The following is a 12,644-nucleotide window of genomic DNA, read 5'->3' as shown; positions in this document are numbered from 1 at the left end:
GGCACAAGAAAATGGTAGATGCCGTAGGGCTAGGCATTAGCTCCCTAGACTACTGCATCTACTGTACTGTAGTTCCTAGAGTCATGGAATCACTACAATGTCTACCGTAAGTCCGGGACAGGGTCGACAGTATTGTACTTACTATAATACAGACAACTGGGCATGCGCAGTGCTATGAGACTCAATACGTCACAGTGTAGCGCGCAACGAGCAATGCGGTATAAGGCGTACCGTATGGAGCAACAAACTACAGTACTGTAGCTGGGCACATCTACAGTACATACAGTATAATATATTGAGTTTTGTAAGGGTTGGATAACAATACTCAACTACAGTACTATAGTGAACATTAAAAAAATAAATAAATTATCAAGGTCTCGAACATAAGGAGAGAAGTGTAAGCAAGACGGATCACCTAACCCCTTGCTCACAAGTCTCTCCTAGTAAGAATTGCATCTGTCCTCTACAGTACTTTATGTGACATCTACAGTACCATACGATGAAGTACTCAGGCGTCTGTAGCGTAGGGGGAAGAAATCGAACTTCTACATTGCAGACGTCTGTACAACCCGGGTTCGAAACCTGGAAGGTTAAACTTTTTTTTTTTTTTTTTATTATTATTATTATTATTAGACAGTCAAGTTTACACTTTTTATTTTTAATATTATTATTACACAGTCAGTGTGTAATACAGAGATCCCACTTTCACTGTGTGTGAATCATGACCCGCTACTGTATGATCTTCCATACTGTACACCATGAAATAGCGCTACAAGGGTATGGCTATGGCGCAGCACCACTGGCAATGCATTGCAACCCCGCCACTGGTCACGCGCCAGAGATCCTATTTGTACCGTAACCCCTCAGAACTGGCTATAAGTCACCACAGCGCCAACTGTGCTGACATTGATGCAATTTTGCGGTTTAAAAGCAGAGTCAGTTTGTAGTGCAGGGACCTCTCTCTCAAACAGAGTCAACTATCAGTTACTGAACACTTTAAATCACTAAAGTTTACAAGTCTGGGACAGCACTGCCATTGACACAAGTTTGCGCTCTAGAGCACAGTCAGTTTGTAATACAGAGACTTCCCTCCAAACAAAGTCCACTACTGTAGCACTTTCTGAAGTCATGAATTTACTATTGTGTATACTGTAAGTCTCGGACAGTGCAGAATGGCACAAGTGTGAAAATTCAACAGTACTGTAGCAATACAGACAACTGGGCATGCGCCATGGCATAGCGATACTTGGTTTATGGCTTGGCTCCACTGGACATTCGGCACACATTCCATTGTCATTGCAACCCGTCCACTGGGCATGCGCTGACATTAACGCAATTTTGCGGTTTAAACGCAATCAGTTTGTTATACAGAGACCACTCTCTTTAACAAAGCCCATTACCACTTGATGGTCATAAAAAATCACTATAATGTCCACGTCTGGGTCAGCGCCGGCATTGACGCAAGTTTGCGTTCTAAGGTACAGTACTGTATGTACAATAATAAAAATCCTATTTTCGCTGTTTGACTCCCGAAGCACTGGGCATGCGCTCCACATGTACTGTATTGAATACTGAATATTTTAAGTGAAGATTTTAAAAATAATTAAAAAAAACATATTTTCAAGGTCTCGAACCCACGGAACAAGAAGAGGGGAGAAGCAGTGAGATTAGGCATTAGACCGCTAGGCCACACGCTTCACCCATTACTAGAGTTCTGTAGTTTGTAAAGTAATGAAACCTCTACAATGTCTAAGTCTGGGACAGTGACAACAGTATTTACATTTGCGCAAACACAGTATGATTTCAACCGCATAGTGGGTAATACAGTGCTTAATGATTTCAAACTGTATTAGACATTCTTCTACCGCTTTATTATACCGTACATTCCTGATTCCATGTGGAAAACGCTGTAATACTGTATAGTGTACCGAATCACCACTTCTGTCAAACAATCATCGGGCGGGGATACAAAACATACCGTACGGTACATTGGAAATCACACGCATGCGCTATGTAGTTTAGGAAAAGTGACACCTGGTGGGCAAAATGTTGTATTACACGTAATGAAATCAGACGCATGCGCTATGTAGTTTAGGAAAAGTGACATCTGGTGGGCAAAATGTTGTATTACACATAATGAAATCAGACGCATGCGCTATGTAGTTTAGGAAAAGTGACATCTGGTGGGCAAAAAGTTGTATTACAAGTAATGACTTTTTTCATTGCTAAACTTTCTTTGTGGATCGACTCTTGGCGTGGTGTGTGGTGGTTTGAGAGATAACGCTGTGATGCCATGTTATAGCTGGGCACATCTGTAAGTGTCTAACCCTAACCGTCCCTCCTAGTCCCTAACCCTCCGGTAAGTGCCTAACCCTTAACCTAACCCTGACAATAACAAAGATGTATTGACTAATTGTGTCAACCATTTCCATGTCGACCTTTTGTGACTGTTGACCTTCTTCCATGTCGACCTTCTGGTATCAACCAAATCATTGTCAAACTTTTGTGTGGAACCCGAATGCAATAGTGTTCAACTATGAATCAGGCCCTTGGTTCACTATTTCACAGACGAATATGATGTTTTCACTGTACCATGACAGCGTTAGCACGAAACAGGCACTTTAGCTCTGAACATTTCATTTACTGTATGTTTGTATATTGTAAGTGTCTGTATATTGATTGCCTGTGGTCATATGGAAAATAGGACCCTAGGCCAGATGCTGTAAGCACAGAGATATTGTAGTCGTTACGCTACTCAGTGAATAGATAATGTTTACATTACCAGCTCCTCGCTTTCCACCACCTGCGTGGCTGATTTCTCAAGAAGTGCTCTTGTTTCAATGGCTCGGTGCAACATTCGCATGGTCTCCTCCCTGATCTCCTGATCCGTAAGAGTTGGTTTAAAGGAAACCTGGATCATGCATCGCTGGAAGACAATTGGTAAGCACATAACTTACTGCTAATACATTCCCTTATACCTGTATCTATGCAATTAAATCACAGGTCTATCCTGTCAGGAAGAAAAGCAAATCAGTTTTTTTAAGGAATAGTTTAGCTGGTATCACATGCACCTGTTACGGGGTACATTTCTGGCAAGTGTCTCCAACATCATCATATACCTATCATCTGCTTTGTCTACTATATATACAACAGCTGTACCTGGGCTGTGTCTTCTCTACATGTACTGTTCCTGCATTTCTGTGTATGCTATTATTATTAGATAAGTGCACAGTTATCCCCCATAGTAACAAGTAATAACAAAATATTCTATTTGTGCTAAATATGTCCTGAGACTGACCCAAATTTCACATAAATTATAAATGATAAATTAATAAACCTACAGTAGATATATTTTCGGTTGACACAAAGTGCACTTGGTGTTAACACATTGGTACAATCTCTTTAATATAGATCCACAGCACAATCTCTTTAATATAGATCCACAGCAACTAGTCATCCCTTATTAATGCATAAAGATATTGGGGTAAATTTACTAAAGTCTGGTTTTAGATCAATTTTAAATCAACTTAAAACTGACTGACATTGAGAGCACTTCGGACTTTCGGTTCAAAATCAACGGCAAATAGATGTTTAACATGGTGGCAAACCCGTCTAAAAAAGAAGCAATGCACAGATCACTATGATCTGTGCAGACTTCTTAGCCTTAAAAGCAATTAAATAGTTAAAATGTAAAAATGAACCAGCTAGGGGGCTTACACTATAGCAGTGAGACACAGCTCGGGGTTCCCCTGCCAATATAGTAAAGCAACTCCAAACTGGTCAACCCAGGGCTGGAAAAATAAGATGGGGTCCCCCCTACGAGGATCAACTAGGCATGGGCTGAAAGTCCAGCGCTATTCCCTGCACCTCTGGTTCACTATTTAATTGCATTTAAATCAAACAAGCTTGCACAGATCATAGTGATCTGTGCAGTGCTTCTCCTAAACGCCCCTGCCTCAGGTAGGTCTATTGTCTAGTCGGTTTTCAGCTGATGTCTAAACCGACCGTTAGTAAATTTCCGGTATCTATTGTTGTCTATGTATCGATGGTTGGTCCTATGTTCTAAAGTCTAATTTTTGGTTAATTTGACGTTGATTTTAACTTTACAAAATCTCCAATTTGCAAAATAGACAGTAAAGCGACATTTAATAAATATACCTCTTTATCTTTACATAAACATCACTACACTTAATACATCATATTAAAAATTAAAATAGCGAGTTTTACCTTCCCTGGCAAAACCGTGCCAACTGTTGGTGATACGGTGATAGGAGAATCCTTGGCCACTTGGAACTGAAATGATGTAGGTCCAACTAGTGCAATCTCTCCCTTTCCTATCCTTGGTACTGGGTGAGTGAACTCATTTCGACTGGTGTGTGAATTGACAACAAACAAGGTTGCAGTAGAAGCATCGTTTAATGACGTTGCTGGGAACTGTATCAAGGAATGGGATAGCTCCAGAGGTGGGTGGACACCAATTGCTTTACAAGAAATGCTGCACTGTCTGAGAACAAAATTATGAAAATTGGTTCAATGTAATGCGTTCAAATAGGTTAATGTATATAAGTTACACACAAAACATCTTCAATATTTATCTGCTCACCGATTAATAGCCGATTTGCAAGTGATGTCAAAATTGTATTCACCGGCTTTTGGGGCTCTAAATATGATATCCAGATTCATTGTCTCCAATGGAAGTAGAGTTCCAAAGCCATCATTTGGTTGAATATCTACATACTATGAGATTAATTAGAAATATTAAATAGAATATGTGCAGCAAACTATTTCTTATCTTGATACTATATAGTACAGTAGATTAGAAAAACAACCCTATGTATGCTCCCATAGGCGGTTCTGCTTTTTTTCCCCCTTTACAGGACAACAGGCAATATAACTGTTGTAACAATTATGTTGTCTGTCCCGGTATGTAGTCATTATGGACTGAGGAGCTCATTCAGACCCGCTCACTAGATGCGTTCGCTCGCACCCAGCGTATACAAATCCGGCACACACCCAGCAAGGCAGGCGATCGCACGTCAAGGCATAAGCACGCCCACTATGTCTTGGCGTGCGATCACTTTGAGTATGCAGATGCCCAACAGCCTGTTATAAGACACCCACTTGCGCACGTCATCTCCGGGAAGTGTATAAGACAATAGGTACATTGAGGACCATCGGATGCGATCGCAGCACTTGAGGTTGACTATATCCTGCCGCAAGCACTGCGATCACTTCAGTGTGAAATACAACCAGGTGACGTGTACTATGACGCTGCCTGTTTGCACGCCTCTGAAACCGCGTTAAGATGCTCAGGCATGCCTGCGTTCGCACCTCCACTCCCCCGTTGTGATGGCCAGCCCCTGTCACCACCCACAAACGGCTTCTCCTGTCACTCACTCTGCTGGGCAGTCTATGCGCAGCAAGCGAACGCTTTCCGATCTCTCACAATGGTTCGCTCACTGCGATGCATACGCAGATTGCGAAAATCGGCCAGCTACGAGCGAACGCATCCTAGCGAACGGGCCTGAATCAGGTCCTGAATGTCGACATTCAGGCTGTTGATATGGTTAAAATGTCCCTGCTACCCGCACAAAGCATCAGCAACCGTCCGCAGGCTGTGTTAAACGTAAATAATTTACCCTCCCGCAGGATTTTGCCCGCAAATTCGATACCGCGGGTATCAGAAACGCGCATGCCCACGGTAATCTATTCTATCCTTAGTTACTAGCACTGTTATAAAGTAACATTTTATTGAGTATATTTTATTACTGTATTACCACTTATTTTTTCATTAATTTCTCATTATTATTATTTATTAATTTTCATTCATTTTATTTATTTTTATTAACACAATAACTATTTTAAACATTTATTTGTTTTCCTAATAGAAAGCTGCTCTTCAATATTTGGTGCACTTAGTAATTTTGGTTATATGGGAATTAAATTGTTTAAAGAAATACTTCAGAATACAGTCGTCATGCTGAATCTGTAAATAAAAATGTAACATTAGCATTAATACCTCTGGGATTCCCACAAAACCAAATTCTTGGGGCAAAATAGACTTGTTCGTTAGTTGAATGGAAGTCTGAACAGCATCGTAAATTGTACAGTGCTCGAAATTCACTTCATTTGGGCTGATTTCTATATCTGATGAGGTCACCACTGCATGAACAGTGAAAGAAACAGGTCGAGCCTGAAATCAAAGACAGATATACAGGTATGAGAACTGTCATCCACAATATACCTGCTCCGATTCCCAACATCAACTAAAACCCACACTGCACGTATCATTCCTCCTCTCATTCCATTGTTTAGCAAAGCTCCACATTGTAACTGCGGGAGAAATAAATGGTGTTTATGTCTGATCATATGACAAAATCATCAAACATGCAGAATTGTTTGTTTTTCTCTTTTTTGATACCTGCAAAACATGTTTTTAAATAAGGAGATCACATACCCATAGTAATAAAACATGACAGCTTCTAAACCCTTGTAGTTTCCTGGTATTGTGATCACAGTGTACCTCCGGTGATGGTGTTATGATAGCAGTGCACGTGAGGTGATGGTGTTGTGATCACAGTTCACGTGTGGTGATGGTGTTATGATAGCAGTGCACGTGAGGTGATGGTGTTGTGATCACAGTGCACGTGTGGTGATGGTGTTGTGATCACAGGGCCTGATTCAGAGCCGCTCGTAAGCGGCCGCTCGTTCGCTCCAAGCGATGTTCGCACATCTGCGCATGCGTATGGGTTGTAGTACGCATGCGCGAACCAGTCAGTGCGGTCAAAAATCGTGTGGTCGCAAAATAGCGAATGCCTGCTAATTTGAGTGACAGGATGAGGCGTTTGTGGGTGGTAACAGGGGAAGGTGCTTGAAAACGGGGAGTGGAGATCCGAGCGCAGGCGTACCAAACGGTCAAAACAGGCGTTTTAAGGGTGTGCATAATTAACAAAGCAGCGTGATCGACCACGTCACTTGGTTGTCTTTTAGCCTGAACTGCTCGCAGTGATTGCGGGAAGTAAAACCTACCACAAGCACTGTGAGCAGTTCAGACGCCTTTCGATGTACTCGATTAATCTAATAAATAGCGGAGATGACGTATGATGCGAGCGACCAGGGGGTGTTTTTTCCAAAATAGTGAGCGCATGTTTCGTTCGCTCGTTCAGACATAGAGGCGTCAACAGACCGCAAAGAGCGAGCGCTTAATTGAAATAGCCAGCCCCTTTTTCTGAACGAGCGTCCACAAATAGCGTCCGGCTCTGAATCAGGCCCACAGTGTACTTTCGATGATGGTGTTGTGATAGCAGTGCACGTGTGGTGATGGTGTTGTGATAGCAGGGCATGTGTGGTAATGGTGTTGTGATCACAATGTACTTCCGGTGATGGTGTTGTGATAGCTGTGTCCTTGCGGTGATATTGGTGTGATCACAGTGCACGTGCGGTGATGGTGTTGTGATTATTGTGCACGTGTGGTGATGGTGTGATAGCAGTGCACGTGTGATGATGGTGTTGTGATCACAGTGCACGTGTGGTGATGGTGTTGTGATCACAGTGCACTTCTGGTTATGGTGTTGTGATTACAGTACACGTGCGGTAATGGTGGTGTGATTGCAGTGCATGTGTGGTGATGGTGTTGTGATCACAGTGCACATGTGCTAATGATGTTGCAATCGCAGTGAACATGTGATGATGATGTGATGATTGCATTTCTTGTGTGGTGATAGTGTAGTGACAGTTTTGTGATCACAGTGCATGTGTGCTGATGATGATGTGACCTCAGTGCAGCGCCGGCGCTAGGCTTTAGATAATGCGGGTATCAGTAGACACGGAATCAGTATGATATACCGCCGGCCCGACAGCGGCTGCCCGACACAGGAGGAAATCCCGATCGTCCTAAGGTAAGTATTTGCTAACCCTATTCTACCCCCTAACCCTAACCCTCCCTTAGGGGTGCCTATCCCTAACATCCCCCCCAAGTACCTAACCCTAACCCCCGTCTAAGTGCCTAAACCTAACCCCCCCCTTCCCCGCAGCTTAAACCTAAGTCCCCCGGGGGGGTGCCTAACCCTAACCTCCCCGGGGGGTGCCGAACCCTAACCCCCCCTTCCCCTAGCCTAAACCCAACCTCCCGGGGGGTGCCTAACCCTAATTCTCCCACGAGAGCCCTAAACCTAACCCTCCACCCCCGGCAGCTATCCGCGCCCAGCTTACCTTCGATCGGTAAGCCGGGTGTCGGGCTCCCGGCGTAGATCTAATGTCAGGCGTCGGGATTTTGTCGCCTGTCATTAGTGCCTTTCCCGGGATTAAGCAGTTGGGAAGGGATTAGGTACGCCGGCTTCCCGACTGCATACCGGAGACACATATCCACCGTAATCTAAAATTGATTGCGGGGCCCGCGTAAAGTTTTTGTGGGCAAAACCTTGCCGCTGATTGGATATTCTCTGTGGTAATGGTGTTGGTAATACCATGCACATAACACCGTACATGTGTGGTAATGATTTTGTTATCACAGTACTTGTTTTGTAATAGTTTTGTGAACATCATGAATGTATGGTGACGGTGTGGTAATCGCAGTGCAAATGTAGTGACAATGTTATGAACACAGTGCATCTCTATATATATAAATCTAAAATAAAGTCCCCGGTTTAGGGTCTGTCTGTTCGTTTGGGCTAATCTCTTGAACCACTGGACAGATTTTGGTGAGGTTTTCACTATTCTGTACAGCATTGGTAGAGGAAGCTTTAGAACTATTCATCTGTGACGGCTTCCGGACTATAGATAAACACTAAAAAGGTCGTCAATGAATAGATAGACACCAGATGTTAGACAGTCAATAGGTTGACTGGGACATAAGGTCGACAGTGACAAAAGGTCGACACACTAAAGGTCGACATGTAAGAAGGTCGCCTTGGGGCAGATGCTGTCTAAAGTTGTTGACTAAAGTTGGCCACACAACTTAGCTTGATAACTAAACGCCCAGATCTGTGAGCAATTTGGCCATAAGCACCAAGGCCATCTGATGACCTGTCATATGACCTGACATTCCATTCTGCTTAATCAAATCCGATTTGGTTAGACTTTGATAATCAGAATAATTGATTTAGGCCAATTAGTTAGAAGGGCTTTGTAGTGCCGGGCATTTGCATAAAGTCACAGATAGACGACCACCAAAAAATCCAACCACCTCTGAATCAGACCCAAAATTTCTTAATTTTGGTAGTTAAACTGACCTGGTCAACTACTGATATCATCATTGGGACCTCCAATACTCCAGTCTCCTTATCAAAATAGGAACTGGCATCTTGGGAAAGAGAGTGCCTAGAAAACAAAATGGTCAATGTGTTATATAAATGTTGAACTGTATATAACATTTGTAACCAGGATTCTCAAAATGGATTATCAGGTTTATTTAAAGAATTAAAATATAGAATGACTACTCACTTGATAGAACTCCCTTCTTTACAACTTATTGCCTGGAGGAGCTACTGTAGTCTGCAAAGAGGTTTAGTCATTGACTAATACAGTGGTTTGCAAACTTTATGCCACAGGGCACTTGAGTGGTGCCACATGTTGGTGGTCCAGGACCAAATCTAAATTATTTATGGTAGGCGTGCACCGGCCACTTTTCGTGTTTTGGTTTTGGATCTGGATCTTTCTTCATGTTTTGGATCTGGATTGGTTTTGCCAAAACCACCCTTCCGTGTTTTGGGTTCTGTATCTGTATTTTTTTTAAAAAAGCATAAAAACAGCTAAAATCACAGAATTTGTGGGTTTTTCTGCTCCTATGCTATTATTAACCTCAATAACATTAATTTCCACTCAGGTGCAAGATGGAATTGTCCTTGGGCCCTCCCACTCACCCTTATGTTGTATAAACAGGAAATGCACACTTTAACAAACCAATCATTTCAGCGCCAGGGTCTGCCACATGACTGTGGCTGAAATGATTGGTTCGTTTGGGCCCCCACCAAACAAGCTGGCAATTAATCTGTCCCTGCACAAACTGGCTCTACGGAGGCAAGATGTTGTCCTCATCCACCTATTCCTCACCCTCTTCAGTGCTGTGTACATCCTCATCCTCACAGAGTATTAATTCGTCCCCGCTGGAATTCGCCACCACAGGTCCCTCTGTACGTTCTGGAGGCTGGTCTCCCTCGAAGAGTTGATAATTCATTTTTATGAACATCATCTTCTCCACATTTTGTGGAAGCAACCTCCTACGCCTTTCGCTGACAAGGTTCCCGGCTGCACTAAACACTCTTTCGGAGTACACACTGGAGGGGGGGCAACTCAGGTAAAATATAGCCAGTTTGTACAGGGGCCACCAAATTGCCTCTTTTTCCTGCCAGTACAGACTGACGGACTGTCTGAGATGCCTACTTGGATGCTGTCACCGATGTAATCCTCCACCATTCTGTCAATGGTGACAGTATCATATGCAGTGACAGTAGACATGTCAGAAATTGTTGCCAGGTCCTTCAGTCCGGACCAGATGTCCAACCTTGGTCCTGCCTGCCCTGCATCACCGCCAGCGGGTTGCTTAGAATACCTAAGTTGTTTCCTGGCAGCAACAGTTGCGGGAGAAAATGAAGAAGGAGCTGTTGACGTTTCACGTTCCGCTTCAGCTGACAGTGTTTTCACCAGCAGGTCTTTGCACCTCTGCAGGCTTGTGTCGGCCAGAAAGAGAGACACCACATAGGCTTTAAACCTAGGATCGAGCACGGTGGCCAAAATGTAGTGGTCTGATTTCAACATATTGACCACCCTGGAATCCTGGCAAAGCGAATGAAGGGCTTCATCCACAAGTCCCACATGCTGAGTGGAATCGCTCCGCCTTATCTCCTCCTTCACTTTCTCCAGCTGCTTCTGCAAAAGCCTGATGAGGGGAATGACCTGACTCAAGCTGGCAGTGTCTGAACAGATTTCACGTGTGGCGAGTTCGAAGGGCTGGAGAACCTTGCACAACACGGAAATCATTCTCCACTGCGCTTGAGTCAGGTGAATACCCCCTTCTTTGCCATGTCACAGGTGGATGTATAGGCTTGAATGGCCTTTTGCTGCTCATCCATCCTCTGAAGCATATAGAGGGTTGAGTTCCACCGCGTCACAACCTCTTGCTTCAGGTGATGGCGGGGTAGGTTCAAGAGTGTTTGCTGGTGATCCAGTCTTCGGCTCGCAGACGCTGAACATCAAAAGTGGGCAGACATTTTTCAGGCCACCCAAGGTGTCTCCTGCACGCCCCTGTCATTTTTCAGAAAATTCTGCACCACCAAATTTATTGTGTGAGCAAAACATGGGACGTGCTGGAATTTGCCCAGATATAAGGCCTGCACAATATTGATATCACAAATCCCCAGGAGAGTCTAAGTGGGGTAAGCCACTGGGCGATGATTTTCCTCAGTTTCTCTAAGAGGTTGTCGGCGGTGTGCCTCTTACTGAAACCGGTGATACACAGCGTAGCCTGCCTTGGAACGAGCTGGCATTTCTGAGATGCTGCTACTGGTGACGCTGCTGTTGTTGCTGTGTAAGGTGATACATCTACCTAGTGGGCTGTCACAGTCATATAGTCCTTAGTCTGCCCTGTTCCACTTGTCCACATGTCCCTGGTTAACTGGACACTGGGTACAACCACATTTTTTAGGACACTGAGGACACTTTTTCTGATGTTTCTGTACAGTCTCAGTATCGCCTGCCTAGTGAAGTGGAATCTAGATGGGATTTGGTACTGGGGACACACTACCTCCATCAATTGTCTAAATCCCACTGCGCTAATGGCAGATACCAGACGCACGTCTAACACCAACATAGCAGTCAAGGCCTCAGTTATCTGTTTTGCTTCAGGATGACTGCTTTCGTACTTCAACCTCCTCGCTAAGGACTGTTGGAGGGTCAATTGTTCAGTAAAAGTAGTGGTGTTCCTACTTCCTCTCTGGGATGATGAATGACCCCCAGCAACAGCAGCAGCGGCAGCAGTAGACGTAGCAATGCAGGATCTCCAGAGGAATCCCGGATAGGAGAGTCAGTCATGCCAGTGACATGGCCTGCAGGACAACATTTCCGATCCTGACTAAGGAGGAAATTGACGAGGAGGGAGTTGACGGTGTGGTTTGCAGGCGCTTGGATACAACAGGACAAAGGGATTTAGGTGTCCCTGGACGGCTTACGGTCTTACCCAAAGTTTATGAACTTGACAGTAACTTTTTATGAACGTGCTGCAGGTGACGTATAAGGGAGGATGTTCCTAGGTGGTTAACGTCCCTACCCCTACTTATTTCACCTTTACATATGGTACATATGGCAAGACAGTTGTTGTCTGGATTTGAATAGAAATATTGCCAGACCAAAGAGGTGGAAAGTTTGGTCTTCTGCCCAGGCATGACCGTGATGGGCTTTTTCATCCCAAAGACAACAACTGTCCCACCTGAAGTCTAATTTAAACAAACCACATCACCATCAGAATCCTCCTCGCCAACTTCCTTTTTGTGGAGCGCACTTTGGGGGTTACACCACCCTTGAACAGACTTATGACACAGGTGCACGCTTGGCGCTGCTCCTTTATTGATGCACGTGCAGCTACAGCGCACGCAATTCACAGAAAATTATTATTATTTTTTTTTTAAGTGCACTTTGGGGGTTACACCACC

The 12,644-nt window shown here is 44.0% G+C and overlaps 1 protein-coding gene across 6 annotated transcripts in view; it reads right to left on the bottom strand.

Moving 5' to 3' along the window:
• The window catches only part of CFAP74 (cilia and flagella associated protein 74), a 279,555-nt gene that overhangs the window by 71,162 nt on the left and 195,749 nt on the right, over positions 1-12,644 (bottom strand). For all 6 annotated transcript variants that reach the window (XM_088468211.1, XM_088468207.1, XM_088468206.1 and 3 more), the window contains 5 exons: positions 9,231-9,318; positions 6,020-6,193; positions 4,604-4,737; positions 4,228-4,504; positions 2,783-2,926 (listed from right to left, as the gene is read on the bottom strand). In XM_088468211.1, coding sequence (XP_088324337.1) covers positions 2,783-2,926; positions 4,228-4,504; positions 4,604-4,737; positions 6,020-6,193; positions 9,231-9,318 — 817 coding nt within the window. The remainder of the gene's footprint in view (positions 1-2,782; positions 2,927-4,227; positions 4,505-4,603; positions 4,738-6,019; positions 6,194-9,230; positions 9,319-12,644) is intronic.

This window comes from Taudactylus pleione, unplaced genomic scaffold, assembly GCF_031769625.1.
Source record: "Taudactylus pleione unplaced genomic scaffold, aTauple2 ptg000082l, whole genome shotgun sequence".
Lineage (NCBI taxonomy): Eukaryota > Metazoa > Chordata > Amphibia > Anura > Myobatrachidae > Taudactylus > Taudactylus pleione.
This window is presented reverse-complemented; position numbering and strand designations above follow the sequence as displayed.